This window comes from Mauremys reevesii, linkage group 3 (genome assembly GCF_016161935.1).
Source record: "Mauremys reevesii isolate NIE-2019 linkage group 3, ASM1616193v1, whole genome shotgun sequence".
Lineage (NCBI taxonomy): Eukaryota > Metazoa > Chordata > Testudines > Geoemydidae > Mauremys > Mauremys reevesii.
In genome coordinates, this window is record NC_052625.1 from 170,646,682 (window position 1) to 170,661,516 (window position 14,835).

At 39.6% G+C, this 14,835-nt stretch overlaps 1 protein-coding gene across 8 annotated transcripts in view; it reads right to left on the bottom strand.

Moving 5' to 3' along the window:
• Positions 1 to 856: 856 nt before the first annotated feature.
• Positions 857 to 14,835, bottom strand: part of FBXO25 (F-box protein 25) — a 60,856-nt gene continuing 46,877 nt past the window's right edge. For 4 of the 8 annotated variants that reach the window (XM_039531725.1, XM_039531722.1, XM_039531724.1 and 1 more), the window contains exons 9-11: positions 12,356 to 12,499; positions 6,537 to 6,563; positions 857 to 1,017 (exon numbers count right to left, since the gene is read on the bottom strand). In XM_039531725.1, coding sequence (XP_039387659.1) covers positions 928 to 1,017; positions 6,537 to 6,563; positions 12,356 to 12,499 — 261 coding nt within the window. In that variant the 3' untranslated portion in view covers positions 857 to 927. Of the gene's footprint in view, positions 1,018 to 1,043; positions 3,239 to 6,536; positions 6,564 to 11,252; positions 11,738 to 12,355; positions 12,500 to 14,835 lie in introns of those variants that run through there. The other 4 variants (XM_039531726.1, XM_039531727.1, XM_039531728.1 and 1 more) reach the window with 3 other exon arrangements.

Here is a 14,835-nt window from a genome sequence, read left to right on the forward strand (position 1 = left end):
TGCTCCAGATCAACAAGCTGCCTTTTAGTGCAAAGAATTTCCAGCTCAGAGCCTCATTTACTAGAACAATGTAATACCACCACTGTACTCATTTTCTGCATTAAAGCTCAGTAATGTGTTCTTTCTGAAAGTCCTTCTGCAACAGTTTAACACCTAACTTAAAATAAAAATTAAATAAAAATAAAAGACTGTGGTTACCATTGGAAAAACCCATCATTCTTCAGCAGCCACTGAACAGCCTCCCATACTATTTAGGAAGTCTTTAAACAGGTTTGATGTGGTTAATAAAATACCTTTTAAAGAAAAATAAATATTCTGCATAATGTATGTACAGAGATTGGTTTCCTTCATAACAGGTTCAACAAAAGATAATCACAACTCTATATTTTATTCACACACAAACTCACAATGATTAACGCCAACTTGGTAATTGATTTGATATTTATGAAGGAGTCCAAAAAGGAATCAGATGAATATTTATAAATGTGCAAATTGTAAGTTAGTACTTGGAAAATGGTGGCATAAAAAGAGTGAAGGATTAAGACAAATTGCTTTTGGTCACTCCAAGAATAGCCCTTCCAACTCCTCTCTCCCCCTAAGTCTCAATAGCCTTAATGAAATGTTAAATCAGTACAAAATGGATTTAAAGGCAGGACTAAAAATGTACTCTTTCTTGGATTCAAAAGAGCCTTTTGTAGACATCTCTACAGAATGTGTCTTCTTTGGAGATATTTATTCCTCTTCAGTTCATTTCTGCACACAAATAGCATTTGGAATACACCTTCCAATTTCCTCCCTCCCTCCTAGACATCCCTTTTTACTATGAAGTACATTTAAAAAGATATTGCACACAAAGCATAATACATACTGCATGATTCTTCACAAAGATGACCAAAAATAAAAACAAAAACAAGGCTATTGCACCTCTTAAAATTTGAAGAGATCAATGAAGTGCTGCGGAGAAACTGGCATGAAACAGGTGTCTGGATCATTGGCTGTGCAGGGATGCCCTGTATCCTAGTGAAATTAAGAGGAGGGGAAAAGGTTATTTTCTCCTTTAAAAAAATACCCACAAAAACAAAAAGCTGCCGAGCATTGATTTTAAAAGAAAAGAACTGCAAGAATTCACACCTCAGTTTTACATTTTAAGAAGACAAATTAAGTAGCTGGGCAACTGACTACACCAGTTTTAAGTCACTGGCTTTTTGGGACTCTGGATCAAAGCCTACAAGGCCCTTACACAGAAAAAAATGCCAAGAACATACAGTTACTTAGATTGTAAGCTCCTTGGGACAATGACCATCTCTTGTTATGTGTGCACATAGCAACACAATGGGGCTTCAAGCCCTGATTGGGGTTCCTAGGCACTACTGCGGTACAAACAGGAAATCATAGCAGAACAAGCTTTTCCACATTCCCTCTCCCTTTGTCCCAAGGGCTTTTGGCCCTGTATAAAGCAGACAGAGACAGCCTGTACTCCAGCAAACTTACAACCTAGAAAGCAGAGAAGATGCACTGGGTGGGGCAGAGGAAATAGTTACCTTAGATCTTTAATCTAATTTTGCCTGGCTTCAGGCCTTTAGGACAATGTGGGCCTTTATGATGGATATGAATGGGGAAGTGAGAGAGAGAGAGAGTGTGTGTGAGACAGAGAGAGAGAGATTGTACACTGGAATAGGGATGACCCACCATGAACAGATGCAGCATGGAAAGTAGGGGTTTGCAAAGCTGGTGGCACTAGAGGAGAGAATGGGGAATACAATAAGTGATTAAATCTATAGGCAGACAGTTGTATGGGACTCTGAAGGCAAGGTTGAGAGGTTTAATCTTGATATGGGGGCCCAAGGCAAAGCCAGTGGAGTGATTCAAAAAGAGAAATAATATGGTCTGATCAACCAAGGAGCATAATTTTGGCAATGACACACTGAATGGCTTAGAAGGGAAAGAGAGAAGTGCTAAGGCAGTGGTGGTGATGGTGGGGGTTGCATTAAAGGTCAGAGATGGCCTGGGTATGGATTAGTATTTTAGTGATATGCCTTAACTCACTTTTGGGCAGATCATATATAGAGAGGAGAGAGTACACAAATAAATGGGCGAAGAACTGTAATTAGAGCTTCAGGACTGGCTACCATACATTACAATATTGGACACACACACACACTCTCTCTCTCTCTGCAAAGTGACTGGGGAAAGGAAATGGAGAGAAAACTGTAGGAACAGCTAGATAAAAGTAGCAGCATTTACATTTTATCAATCCGAATGACCAATTGTTTATCAACCACGGCTGGTGGACCAATACGTTTTGGAGCAATATCATTCTTGGAGACTTGTACAGTAGCACAACTTGTGTTTCTTTTTTCTTCTTCCTCCCTATATAATTATTTTTCCTGTCTTCTCTCACTTTAGTGCTAGCTATGCGCTCAGCAAGACAATCCCTGCCACAAACGTGGTTACACGTGAAGAAACAGAAATACTGGAAACATCTGTTTCTTGTTTTCCCTTTTTTCCAAGCTGTTCCCCCCCCCCAACCCCGACTTTCCCCTTCTAGTATTAACTATTGGGGGGGCAGGGGGTATAACTTTTTTTTAAAGCAGTAAGCGCAGAAGCAATGTGGAACTTTACAAGTGGAAAATGCTGCAGAATCAGATTCTCCTTCTGCAATGGGCTCAAGTTCTAAAGAGCTTCAGTGCTGCTTCCTTTCCTCTTCTGCAAGGGAGGAAGTGGTCAAGTCATTGAAAGCTACTTCAAATTGTTCCTCAGAGCTGTTGGGAAGCTATGGCAGGAAACTCAGGGCTCTTCCCCTCTATAAATACCATGGATTGGAAGGAACCAGTTACAACATAGTTCTTGTGTTGGAGCTAGCTGTATTTGTAGTGGGGAAAAGGCCCTTTCTTGTGCATGCCAAGAGGCTTAAAAGACAGTGGGGATTGCCACATACATCCATTTGGGAGAAACTCTCAAGGAGTATGTATTGCTTGTCATTTAGAGTTTCAATAGCATTACTTTTGAGTTTTAAAGATTTAACACTCTTAATGCTTAAGTGGTAAACTGTGGACAAAGAGCCTTGTGTGACAGCATAAATTTGTAACAGGAGACAGAGGTGAAAGCAGCTACTTTTATTGCTGGTCCCCATGCTGCTTCTAAATCATAGCCAACAAGCTGTGCTCTGTTAGTTTTTCCATTTCAACATTTCCTTTATCTTCTGAAAAATTACTTTCAGGAGAAGGATGACAGAAAACTGAAAACAAAAATTGTCAAAATGTATTAGTTATATACACTGGGTCACATCCTAATTTCCATGGTTTGAGCTGTAAGGAGACCAACATGCACACTTTTATGTAGTTTTTAAGAACTCCTTCCCTGCTATGGTTATTTTACTATTTTCTTATATTTTCACTGTACCAACATAAAATGCAACAGCAGGGATCGGCAACCTTTGGCACACGGCGTGCCAGAGTAAGGACCCTGGTGGGCCAGGCTGGTTTTTTTGCCTGCCGCGTCCGCAGGTTTGGCCAGTCGCGGCTCCCACTGGCCGCGGTTTGCTGCTCCAGGCCAATGGGGCAGCGGGAAGCAGCGGCCAGCACATCCCTTGGCCTGCGCCCCTTCCCGCAGCCCCATTGGCCTGGATCGGTGAACCGTGGCCAGTGGGAGCCACAATCGGCAGAACTTGTGGACGCGGCAGGTAAATAAACCGGCTCGGCTTGCCAGGGTGCTTCCCCTGGTGAGCCGCATGCCAAAGGTTGCCGATTCCTGTGCAACAGCATTTGGAAAGAATGTGAGACAGGGTGTGTTTTAAAGTTATGTGCATTTTGGTTAATATATCTTGCAAATACTCAACCATATACTAAGCATGCATAAAATACCAGTCATACCCTCAGTATTTTACCACGCATAATTCTTTTCAGTGATTAGATTCAACGAGTCTAAAATATCCTATCAAAGCCTTGCCTAAATTTGGCACTTTAAAATGAAAGCTTTCATAACAGTGGAAAAAAATCACAGAAATTGGATCACTCCTTCTCACCCCTGCTCCCCCTCTCCCCACACTGTACTGTATTTAGTAATTGGGGAAGATACAAGGTTGATGTCTCATTTCCCCCATGCCCTCCAACCCCAAACAAAACAACCTCCTCCCCCCCCGCCACCCACACACATACACACAGAAGGAGGACAACAGCAGAGCAAGCTTCCTACACTGCCTTGGACCTTATTCTAGGCAGAACATTTGTAGTAAGGGTGAGGAGAGTGTAATTTGCACCCAATTCTCAGTTTCTCCACAGATACAGCCAATTGTGACACTGGAGGAATGGCTGACAGAGCACCAGTTTGTTTTGCATATGGCATTTTCAGTCACTGACTTTTGTTCAATACTGGACTGGTCAGAGTTTAAATTGGTGACCTCAAGTTGAAAGGCTCCGTCAGTGCTATCCCCACTGAGCCATTTGGTCCTGCTTTAAAACTGTTGAGAGCCTAGCCTCAGCATGAGGCTCTTGTACTGATGAAAAACATTCAGGATTTGAGTTAATTTTATGATTAAATGGTAACATCTCTTTTGTAACCTATAACAACCGTTACCAGAAGGAAATACTATAGCTGCAGTAAGCACAAAGTCCTGAACGAGTCTGGATAATGAGGTTAGTAAATATCTTAAAAGACTATGTTCATAAAGCTCATAAACACCTGCTTTTTAGTGTACTTGCTAGGTATAGCCATAAATCCAGGAAGGCTCAAAGAAGGTAAAGAAATCACACAGCCCCTACCATTAACGTTATGCACTGCTGCTGTCGATAGAAGTATTCCACTGACATTTCAATGAGGGGAAAAAAGGAACTGTATTTCACAGAAAGCAAGAACTTAAAATGGGAGCTCTGAATTCAATTCCTTAAAACCTAGGTATGGAAGCACACATATAGTACAAGCTAAGGATGAAGCATCCATTTTAAATGGGGATCTAGATGCCATGGAACTTTTGAATGGGAGAGTCTCATTCTATAAAAATAAATACCCTAGTGTGGGTTTAAAGAAAGAGAGAGTGTTAAATGAAATTTTAAAATGAAGATCTATTTATGTTCCTTCTTTTTCTTACTGCATACGGACAGTCTGAGAGCAGGGTGCTCTTTTAATGACATGGGAAACAGGGAGAAGAGCTGTTAAAAAAAAGCAAACATCTAACAATAAGGTCCCTAACTGAGCTGCCTTCAGAGACAGGGAGGAGAGGAGATGCTGCAGTCAACAGAGAAAGATGCCAAGGACTTAGAACAGATGAAAGCTGAACCTCACTTATTCTCTTGAGAAGGGCTCTTCTACAAACTGCAATGGTAGAGGAGTCTTTCTCCCTGAAAATCAGGTACTGTAACTAGCCAACTAGCACCCACCTTCTCCCCATTGCCACCAGAACCAGATTCTTGGAGAAGAGTTAGTTGTGTTTCCCTCCAGTCTTTCTAAATGTAATTCTAAGGCATAACCTGTCAGGTGTTGTCTGTTTTGCTCTTCACAACAGCATGAAAAACACCCTCCCAAGTTCCTCCTTTCAGTCAGGAAGAGAAGCTGAAGAACAATCTCAACTAAAATCCATTTTTGTTTTTTAAACCCAGATAGCAATTTTACTATGGAAGAGCCTATGGATTTGAAGAGCTATGTGAATTTTTTTTTTAAATCAGAGGTAAGGCATTGCATATCCACTGGTGATTCTGAATGCTCTTGCTTCTGAGAGTTATTTTAATTTAAAATCTTGCTCATGCATAATGATTCACTTCCAATCAAATTTCAATAAATCTATTTAACTAGATCATAATAAATGTAAGTTGAATGAAAATGTGCACTGTCTACAAGGAGCACCAAATGACAAATATAATTGTTTTCTTCCCCAAATTTCAGCTTAATTGCAAATTATGACATTCCCATGAAAACAATAGGCCTACGGTGCTCTGTGTAATTCTTTTCTGTAAATTTCTCAATCAGAAAGCAATGTCCTAATTTCCTTTTCCTCCAATCACAAGAGGTCTCTTTTAAAAAAAAACACTATTTGTAGAAGGTCTTTGAGTAAAACAGGTTAAAGTGTAATTAAATTATTCAGTGGGGTAAAAGCAACTTCAGTACCTTTGTTTCATACTGCAGAGACATAATTCTGTGATGTTGCCTTTACTGTTCTTAGATTTCAGTGCTGAACTAAATCCATTAGAGTGTGGAAACAGCCATTAATGCCTACTTTGTGCAAAATTTATCCTTAGTGTAAAAGGGCATCACTTTCTGAATTCAGTGACAGCTGCACCTGCTTACATCAGAGGCTGAATTTAGTCCCTTGAGTTGAAACAGTACAGTGAGGAACACTGCAATAAAAATAGCAACAACAACAAAAAGTGCAAAACTGAGGTTGGAAGATGACAGTATCTAATATAGTGTCAACAGCTGCAGGAATAGCTTGTTCTTAGCCAGTCATGACAAACCAAAACATAAATTACAACTGAACATCTTGTTCACTTCAACATTACAGAACGAGCACAGATAAAAGCAGGGATGAAACACACATGAAATACCTTGAGTAACAAAGCAAGGTGGTAGTCCTTGGGGATCATGAAGGAAGAAGCAGGAAGGAGTGCAATAAAGTAAAAGAGAGGAAACAGTAAGATTTATTGGACTGTCTGTCATTTAGAATAAGAAGCTTAGTACAGGATTTTGCTTATTATTCACCACAGGAATATTCTGCACTAGATTATTTTAATCTGTTGGAAAACAAAGCCCACAAACAAACTACCGCTAAAACTCTGAGAGGAGCAAGAACAGGTGTTAGATCGCATCATCTGCTTGAAATAGCTTTTAGTCACTGCGTACTGCTTCAATGATCTGCCTATCGTTGAAAAAATTACCATTAAAGAAGGACAAATACTCCATCATTCTTGTCCATCTCTAGACCTGCTGAAATGTATCATCCAGTTAGCAATGGAAGAAATTTACCCACATAAGTGACACCACATAATAATGTGGAAGAGTTATGATAGAAACAAAAAGCGCCCACAAAAATGCATCACTTAATAGTACTAGATGCCAGCATTTTCACTCCACTGAGTAATTACATATTTAGTCTATATTAAAAATGAACATGAGTCTTTTTTTGAAAAATCACTTTTCAAAGTGTCATTTGAGGTGATGAGTGTGTGCTATATTCATTTCCTCTTTTAATATTAAAGAGTACAAGATGTTTTTATATATTACCTCACCTCCTATGAAGTAGGTAGTAATGGTTTCACTGCTGTATTTACGTTTTCTATGATCATTTGTTTTAAGGGAATGCCATCAATAAAAAAACCCTATACATTGCTGTCTGAAGGTTTTTAAAAACTATTATTGTTACAAATAACAGCTAAGATTACTAGAACTGAATGACTGAAAAACTGAAAAGTGAGAAATCATTTTCTTTACTCTGTGTGTCACTGCTTCCATGTATAGTCAGACATTCCCCTTTTTGTGTGAGTTTTTCACATAACAGGAGATAAAACAACTTTTTTTAAAAAAGATAGGAAAGGAACTGTAAAACAAAAACAAAAAAGAGCAAAGTCTCCAAAATTACTTTGAACTTTTTAAAAATTGACCAGCTTTTGAATTATAGGTATTCAATTAAGAAAATATCTTCCTTTATTTTCCTCATAGTATGTACTGATAATATATAATTTAACAAAGTGTAAATGTCTTATCAGTATCCCCCTAACTCCCACAAAACGTAAAGTAACTAGCTAGCGTTTTTCCTTTTAAAAAAATGGAAATTTTAAAGTTACAGAATAAATCAAACATTTAGAAAGTGTCCAAAGTATTGTAAAGGATCAAGTTTCAGTTTGGAAAATATAGGTGTTAATTACAGATACTACACCTCTACCCCGATATAATGCGATCCGATATAACGCGGGTTCGCATACAACGCGGTAAAGCTCTGACACGCTGCTCTGAGCAGCACATTAAGGGTGCTGGGCCAGGCCAGGGCCGAGGGGGGCAGGAGCTGTGGGAGGGCACTTTTGGGGGCCCTGCAGTCCCAGAGTGGTCCGGGGGATTAGCGGGGGGCCGGGAGCAGCCCGCTCTGCTTCCCTCGCCCTAGCCCCAGCTATGTCGCTCGGGGGAGGGAGTTTGGGGGGAAGGGATCTTCCCACACTCACCAGCAGCGGTGAAAGTGGAGCAGCCTGGCTCCAGCCCGCTCCACTCCACCAGCTCCCAGCTGCAGCTCTCCACTTCCTGCCGCAGGTGAGTATGGGGGGTGTCCTTTCCGCAACCTCCCCGCAGTCAGAGCAGTCAGGAGACAGGGGGGTTGCGTAGGGGGTGGGGTCCTGGGGGTGATTAGGGATGGGGGTCTCTGGTTGGGGCGGTCAGGGAACAAGGAACGGGGGGGGGCAAAGCAAGTTTGATATAACGCGGTCTCACCTATAACGCGGTGAGATTTTTTTTTTCTCCTGAGGACCATGTTATATCAGGGTAGAGGTGTATAATGATATTAGTCAACCACTGTACTGTGTGTATTTTACTGACACCAAGTTAAAACCATGTACCACACTAAACCCTAACAGAGGGTTTGTCACAACTAGGTTTACTACCATTAATATATTTAAACTGGTATACATCTTTTTCCAGTTAAGATAGCTGTTTCCAAAGAGCACAAAGGCTCATCAGAGATGACAGGAGCAGAAGTTTCATTTCCCTTGGCTGATTTCTCTTTTTTTGGTTAAAAAACTTGCGAAAGGGTCAGAGCAAGGAGGCAATTCAGGCTCTATGCTGATCAAGCCTTTGGCATCTCTGCCAACAAGGGTGCCAGTTATAGTGTAGAGATAATCCATTTAGAAATGAAGTAACACCACTAATTATTTCAGCAGTGTCAAACAAACATTTGTTAGATGGTATTGATGTGGTTCACATTCCAATGCTGTAGAGGAGATAAACCTCCATATCTCATCACTAATCACAAAACACATCCATGCTTATTCTACACCAGAAGTCATAATCCTATCTGATATCACAATCAGTTGCTATGGAGGTGATTATGGTGTGACAAAGATTACTAAATTTGCATTTGGAGTCATGCGTTTATTAACTCTTCAGCTATACCACTTTCTACTAGATCCCTCAAGTCAGCAGGATCAGGCATGGTCACAGTACTGGAACGGTAATTCAGTCTTCTCAGCGTATGCGCAACATGCCTCAGGTGACACGTGACTAGGGTTCATCACCGAATTTGGTCCTCTGGTTGGATCGTTAGCTTCTCTGGTTTGGGCTGGGTACTGACTGGGAGTGCGACATGAATACTGATCCATGCTCCCCAGTAATTCAGTAAGTGGCCCTCTTCTCCCAGGGTGAGTGCTGAACCAATAACCCACAATAAAGTTTTGAAGAGGGGTGTGTGTGTGTGTGTTTTCTACTCCAGCTACCATCTTTTGGATGATGTACGCCACATATTCTGAGTCGCTAGCAATCCTACTACATTTCCTACAAGAAAAAGGTATTAGCCTGGGTACACTGGCCATACCCCTGGTTGGAGGAGTAATTAAAAAGGTACACAATACACAGAAGACACTCAACTTTACAGCACCTTCACATCAGACACAAACAGCACATTCTCCCAGCTACCCAACAGTTCAGCTGACATCAGCAACTGGGGGAAATGCAGCTGGCTGAAGCAGAATCCTGGAAAGACTGAAATGATGCTGGTGGAATGACAGAAACACTCCAAAGAACTCACCATTTTTACATCACCATCTTCCTTTGAGGGCATCTGCTTTCAGATAGTTCTAGTTCATAGCCTCAGTGGCCATTTGGCCTGCGGAGGCCAAAACTGCCACTGCTGCAAAAAGCTCCTCCTTCATTCATAGCTGGTGGGAAACCTTTCAGATTTAGCCACGGTGTCCAATGATTGGCATGTTCATCACCTCCAAGCTTGACTATTGTAATTCTCTGAACCCAAGTACAAAACCATCAAAATAATAAAAAAAGCTACTACTAGTTCAGAACACAGTAGCTTCTCTGCTCAGCCACAGTGGTGGCCCGGTGCTCTGCCTCCTGTTCTTGCTCCCCTTGGACTCAAGGTTTTCACCCTCCTCTTCGAATGTCTTGATGTGATTGTCACAAGTTACCAACAAGACCTCTCCATCCTGCATGATCATGACCTCCCATGAAACCTACATTCCAGTGGAACTGGAAACAAAGTGAAACATGCAGAAGATGCAGGGTTTTTTTCCCATTGGCCCATGGATTTCGAACCTGTTCCCTCATGAGATCAGGGTGCCAACAAACTTCAGTACTTTCAGAACCAAATGCAAACACCCGTTCTTTGACCTAGCCACCTTAAGATAATGCAACAATAAAAAGTCCCACTAGAACAGAATTAGTAGCACTAAGCTGAGCTGTTAGACCACTTTGCATAGAGAAAGAATTAAGTTCCCCACTACTGGCAAACTTTAACAATTATTTTAAAAGTTGAAGTTTTTTGTCACATTCCCATATCCACTTTTTCCGAGAGCCTGAAAATTAAAGCCACTCCTTAATTTGAGAAGTTTAAAAACTGTCTGAAAGAAGTTATGAAAATCCACAGTCAGCCCAATCAAAACAACTCACTTCTGTATATGAAGTCTTGCAACAGCAATCACTAGTGCTAGTGCCACCATGAAGTTATTGTTACTCCTGCCTTAGAATTGATCTGTAAAGCAGCACTCAGAACTCCTATCATAGGAGGAAGGAATCAATAAGTACACTTGCATGGAATACTCCACAATTCTTAGTATCTAGCCATTCTAACCATGTACATGGCATTTCTGCTTTCTCCTATACTCCCCCATGATCCTTCAACTTAAGTTCTAGACTCTTAAGAATACCACAAAACTGGTCATTCCCAGCATTAAATGCATGAAATACACTCTGAAGCACAACAGTTAGCAAACATTTGAATGGAGGCAAAATGTCAAATAGTATCCGGTTATCCCCTTATACAGGAATACCCCAACAACAAAAGTCTTTAGAAATTAGAAAGGGAACTAGTATACACAAGAACTAAAAAATCCAACTCTCTCCTAACTGCATCGTTATGTCTCCAGCAGTATTTTATCAAGGGGAAACTGTCTCCTACTGACTAGGCAGCAAGTTACAGGACAGAGTCTACTGCAATGGACAGCTTTTATTCCCAAGCAAACCTTTATCAGAAGTGCAAGAACTATACATCAATAGGTTGTCTAGACTTTTTTAAAGCAGAAGACTATACTGACTGCATGTTTTTGTACTGCTGATTTAATTATTAATGGTCTACAGGTACAGACAAGATAACAAGGATATTCAAATTCAGAACGACATGATTCATACATTGTTATTGGCATACAAGCTATTACTCTTCATTGGACAAATTACAAAGTCATGCAGAGGACCCATAGTCACACAAGAAGAATGATCTTCTTTGGGAGGAGAGTGAGGAAAGAACAGAAAAGGAATCTTACACAATCTTGCTTTCATGTAAATGTCTTTAGAATTTCAGAATAATGGAAAAGGAACAAAATATAATGTATAAAAGCAAAATGATTTCTCAGGAGAAGATTTTTCAAGGTTTCCAAGCAACTCTTTCTTCTTATTTTCCATTTGAAATCATAATCTACTGTAGTCTTTGGGTTGCAAATTGAAGTCAGTCAGAAAGAAGGATCTAATCACTTTTCCAGCCATCAAATGTTAAACCAAAATAGGATTATTATGACTTCAGGTGAGAGTTAAGAAGCAGATTACCCTGGAGAAACAAAATCCTCCTTCAAGGACAAATATACTTACTACCAAAGAGCAAGATAAGGGAACACACAAAATGCATGTTTAGAAAGATCATTTCTAACATGTTCTTCAGTGCATTTCACAAGACACAGCTGGTTATTAAATCATGTAAAATATTACATCACTGCTGTGGAAATACTGTGGTAAAATGTTTTTACTATTGATCCTTTTTACTGGCTGCCATAATGATGAAGTTAGTCCTCTGCCTGCTTCCTCCTCATTCCTGAGCATTTGTGCATTACAGCTGTCTAACGAAAAGGCTGCTGGAAGGTAGGGAGTAACACTCTTCTCTTCTTTCTTCATAAAAGCACAGAATATCAATTTCTGGTACAGATTTAAAAACTAAATATAGCACGGAATTGAACTTTTGATTTTTCATTTCGTCTGGAATCCTCTTTTGAAACCACACACCAAGCTCTGTAGGTGTGACCACTTTACTTAGTTTGATTTAAGGCCCAATTACTTTCCACCTGGGATGGCACAAAATTATGCAACGCTAACATTTTCCCTGTCAACTATATTTTTTTCAGTAGCTGTCAAAATATTTTCTAATGTTAAATTATACATTGCCAGTTCTTACCTTCCAAAACAGAATACTACAATGTCGACAAAAATGTAATGTGTCCCCATATTGTTCCTTTATTGGATAACATTTCTGAAGTGCAAAGTACATCAGCTTCCAGTCAATGTGACCTTTTTCTGACAGGATCAAATGCCTACAGAACTGGACATAAAATTAATATTTTTCTTTAAATTGTTAGCAGAAAGTAATCAAGTCAATCAAAGGCTGAAATATAAAAGAATAGTTCAACATCAATTATTTTATAATGGGGGCTCTCTCAGGCTAATATTCTGACTCATATACACAACTTCATGGAATGTCAACTTGAAACTCTGAAGCACAGTTTTACAGACCTATCCATACAAAGGTGATTTATGCCATATTCTAGTCTATACTCCTCTAAATATTTGAGACCTTTCCAATGAAACTAAATTAGGTAGAACAATACAAAACAGAAAATACAGATTTGTTAGGCTACGTTGGGCCGTACTCATAATTGGGGCAACTCCTTTGACTTGAAAGGGCCAAGTTAATAATTCTCTTGTTGCATATGAGTACTATTTTAAGAGTTATATAGAAAAAATATTGCACTGAGTATTTTCTTCACTTCTAAACTGATGGAAGATGATGATGTATTACAACTAGTGGCTTATTGTGAGGACCGTAACTGTAAAATACTCCCCTGTAAAGTACAGACAAAGCAACCAAGGCGTTAGACTTTATAAATGGAGCCTTAGGCTACATATTTTTCATAATTAAGGTATTTTACACAACTATTATTAGAACCTTAATGTTTTTCTTTTAATTTTGAATAAATGCATTTTAGTCTTACTTGCACATGCTTTGTATATCCTTTTTGGAAGCATGGGACACTGAAGCGCATGGACTGATGTACTGCCTAATTTTTCCAAGCAACAGTGCAAGAATCCTTCAAATCAATGTGGTTGCTACTAGTTTATTGAGAAGACAGCAGAAAACATTGGAACATGGTGAAGGTTAAGGTCATATTGCTGCTTGTAAAGTGACACATTTTTAACCTGAGGCAAATTACAGTTTAATAGCCCCCCAAAAACCCTATAGATTCAGTTACGTTATTAGTCCACTTACAAGCTGCTTGGAAACTCAATGTTAGAGTTCAGAAAGACTTAAAAAAAAAGTAGTTTTACACTAGTATTTAGAGATCCTGTATCTGACATGTTACACTGATGTGCTGGAGTGATTTTTATTTCTTATATTATCTTAAGATAACAGCTTCCTCTCCAGCCATTGTGATCTTTGTTCAGAATCCTTCTCTTCTTCCCCTCTTCAAAATTCCCTGACTTTGTACATCAAATTCAAAATGCTCAACCCCACCCTGCCTACTTCTCAGCTATTGTTCTTCCTATGCCTGCTCCCATAGCCTACATTTCCCCCAAATCACCCTCCTAAGCTCTCCTTTGGCATACTACTTCTATTCCCCTGCCTTTGCATCTTTTTCCAAGATGCCATGTCAGTTTGGGACTCCTTCCATCCCTCTCCTTGTGAAACAATCACCATTTATGTATTAGTTAAGATCCATTTTGAGCTCAGTGCTATATAGTCAATAAAAGAAAACCATTTTGCCCCAAAGAGTTTACAGTCTTAAAGACAGAGGAGACAGGATGGGATATGCTGGGCAACTCATACGATGAAATGACATTTAAAATCAACGTTTCTTGTGAGCACGTGGAATTATCAAGTCTTTAGAACCACTGTCTCTATTCAACCCCCAACTTAGAATGCTTCTATGAAGATATTCACATTAATATCACCTTGCTGGATTACAAACAAACAATCTCAAGACAGTACAGATTTTTTAATCAGAGATAATTTGTTGTGGCCAAGTTGTATAATTCACTGAATTTAGTATTTTTTGAGGTGGCACTGATGCCTTCTTTGATGCTTTGAATGGCAGAGAGCATACTGATGGCATTCAAGGAATACAGTAATAATAATGTGGGACTTTATCCTGAAAGAATAAAACATTGGTACAATTGGATTAGCTCAGCCCAATGATTACAGAACAATTTCTGGTCAGCTCATCTCCATGATATTTGCAAGAGTGCCACCTGGAAAATACCTCTCTCAAATCTTCACAAAACAGTGGCCATGCCTACCTCATGCTTGCAACTTCTTTAGAATCCTAGAATTTCCTGTAGTGGAATATTTACTATTCATCTGATGAGGCCCTCATTCTTGCCCTCTGTATCTCTTGATATCTATTTTCAAACAGTGTGCACTGTATTTTGTACATATATTCAACATTAGGTAGTTTACTAGCTCAGTGTTTGTATAAAGCCATAAATGGTCAGACATGAAGTTCTACACTATTCTCCTCTTTGACTATTAGGGATAGAAGGAGGGTTAATTTTTCTAAGTTTGGTCTAAGGCCTTAGAGTTCACCCAATGTAACAGAACGAGGCTATTCTAACTCACTTCCAACCAGTAATGGAATTTCTTTGACAGTTGTTTGGAAAGCA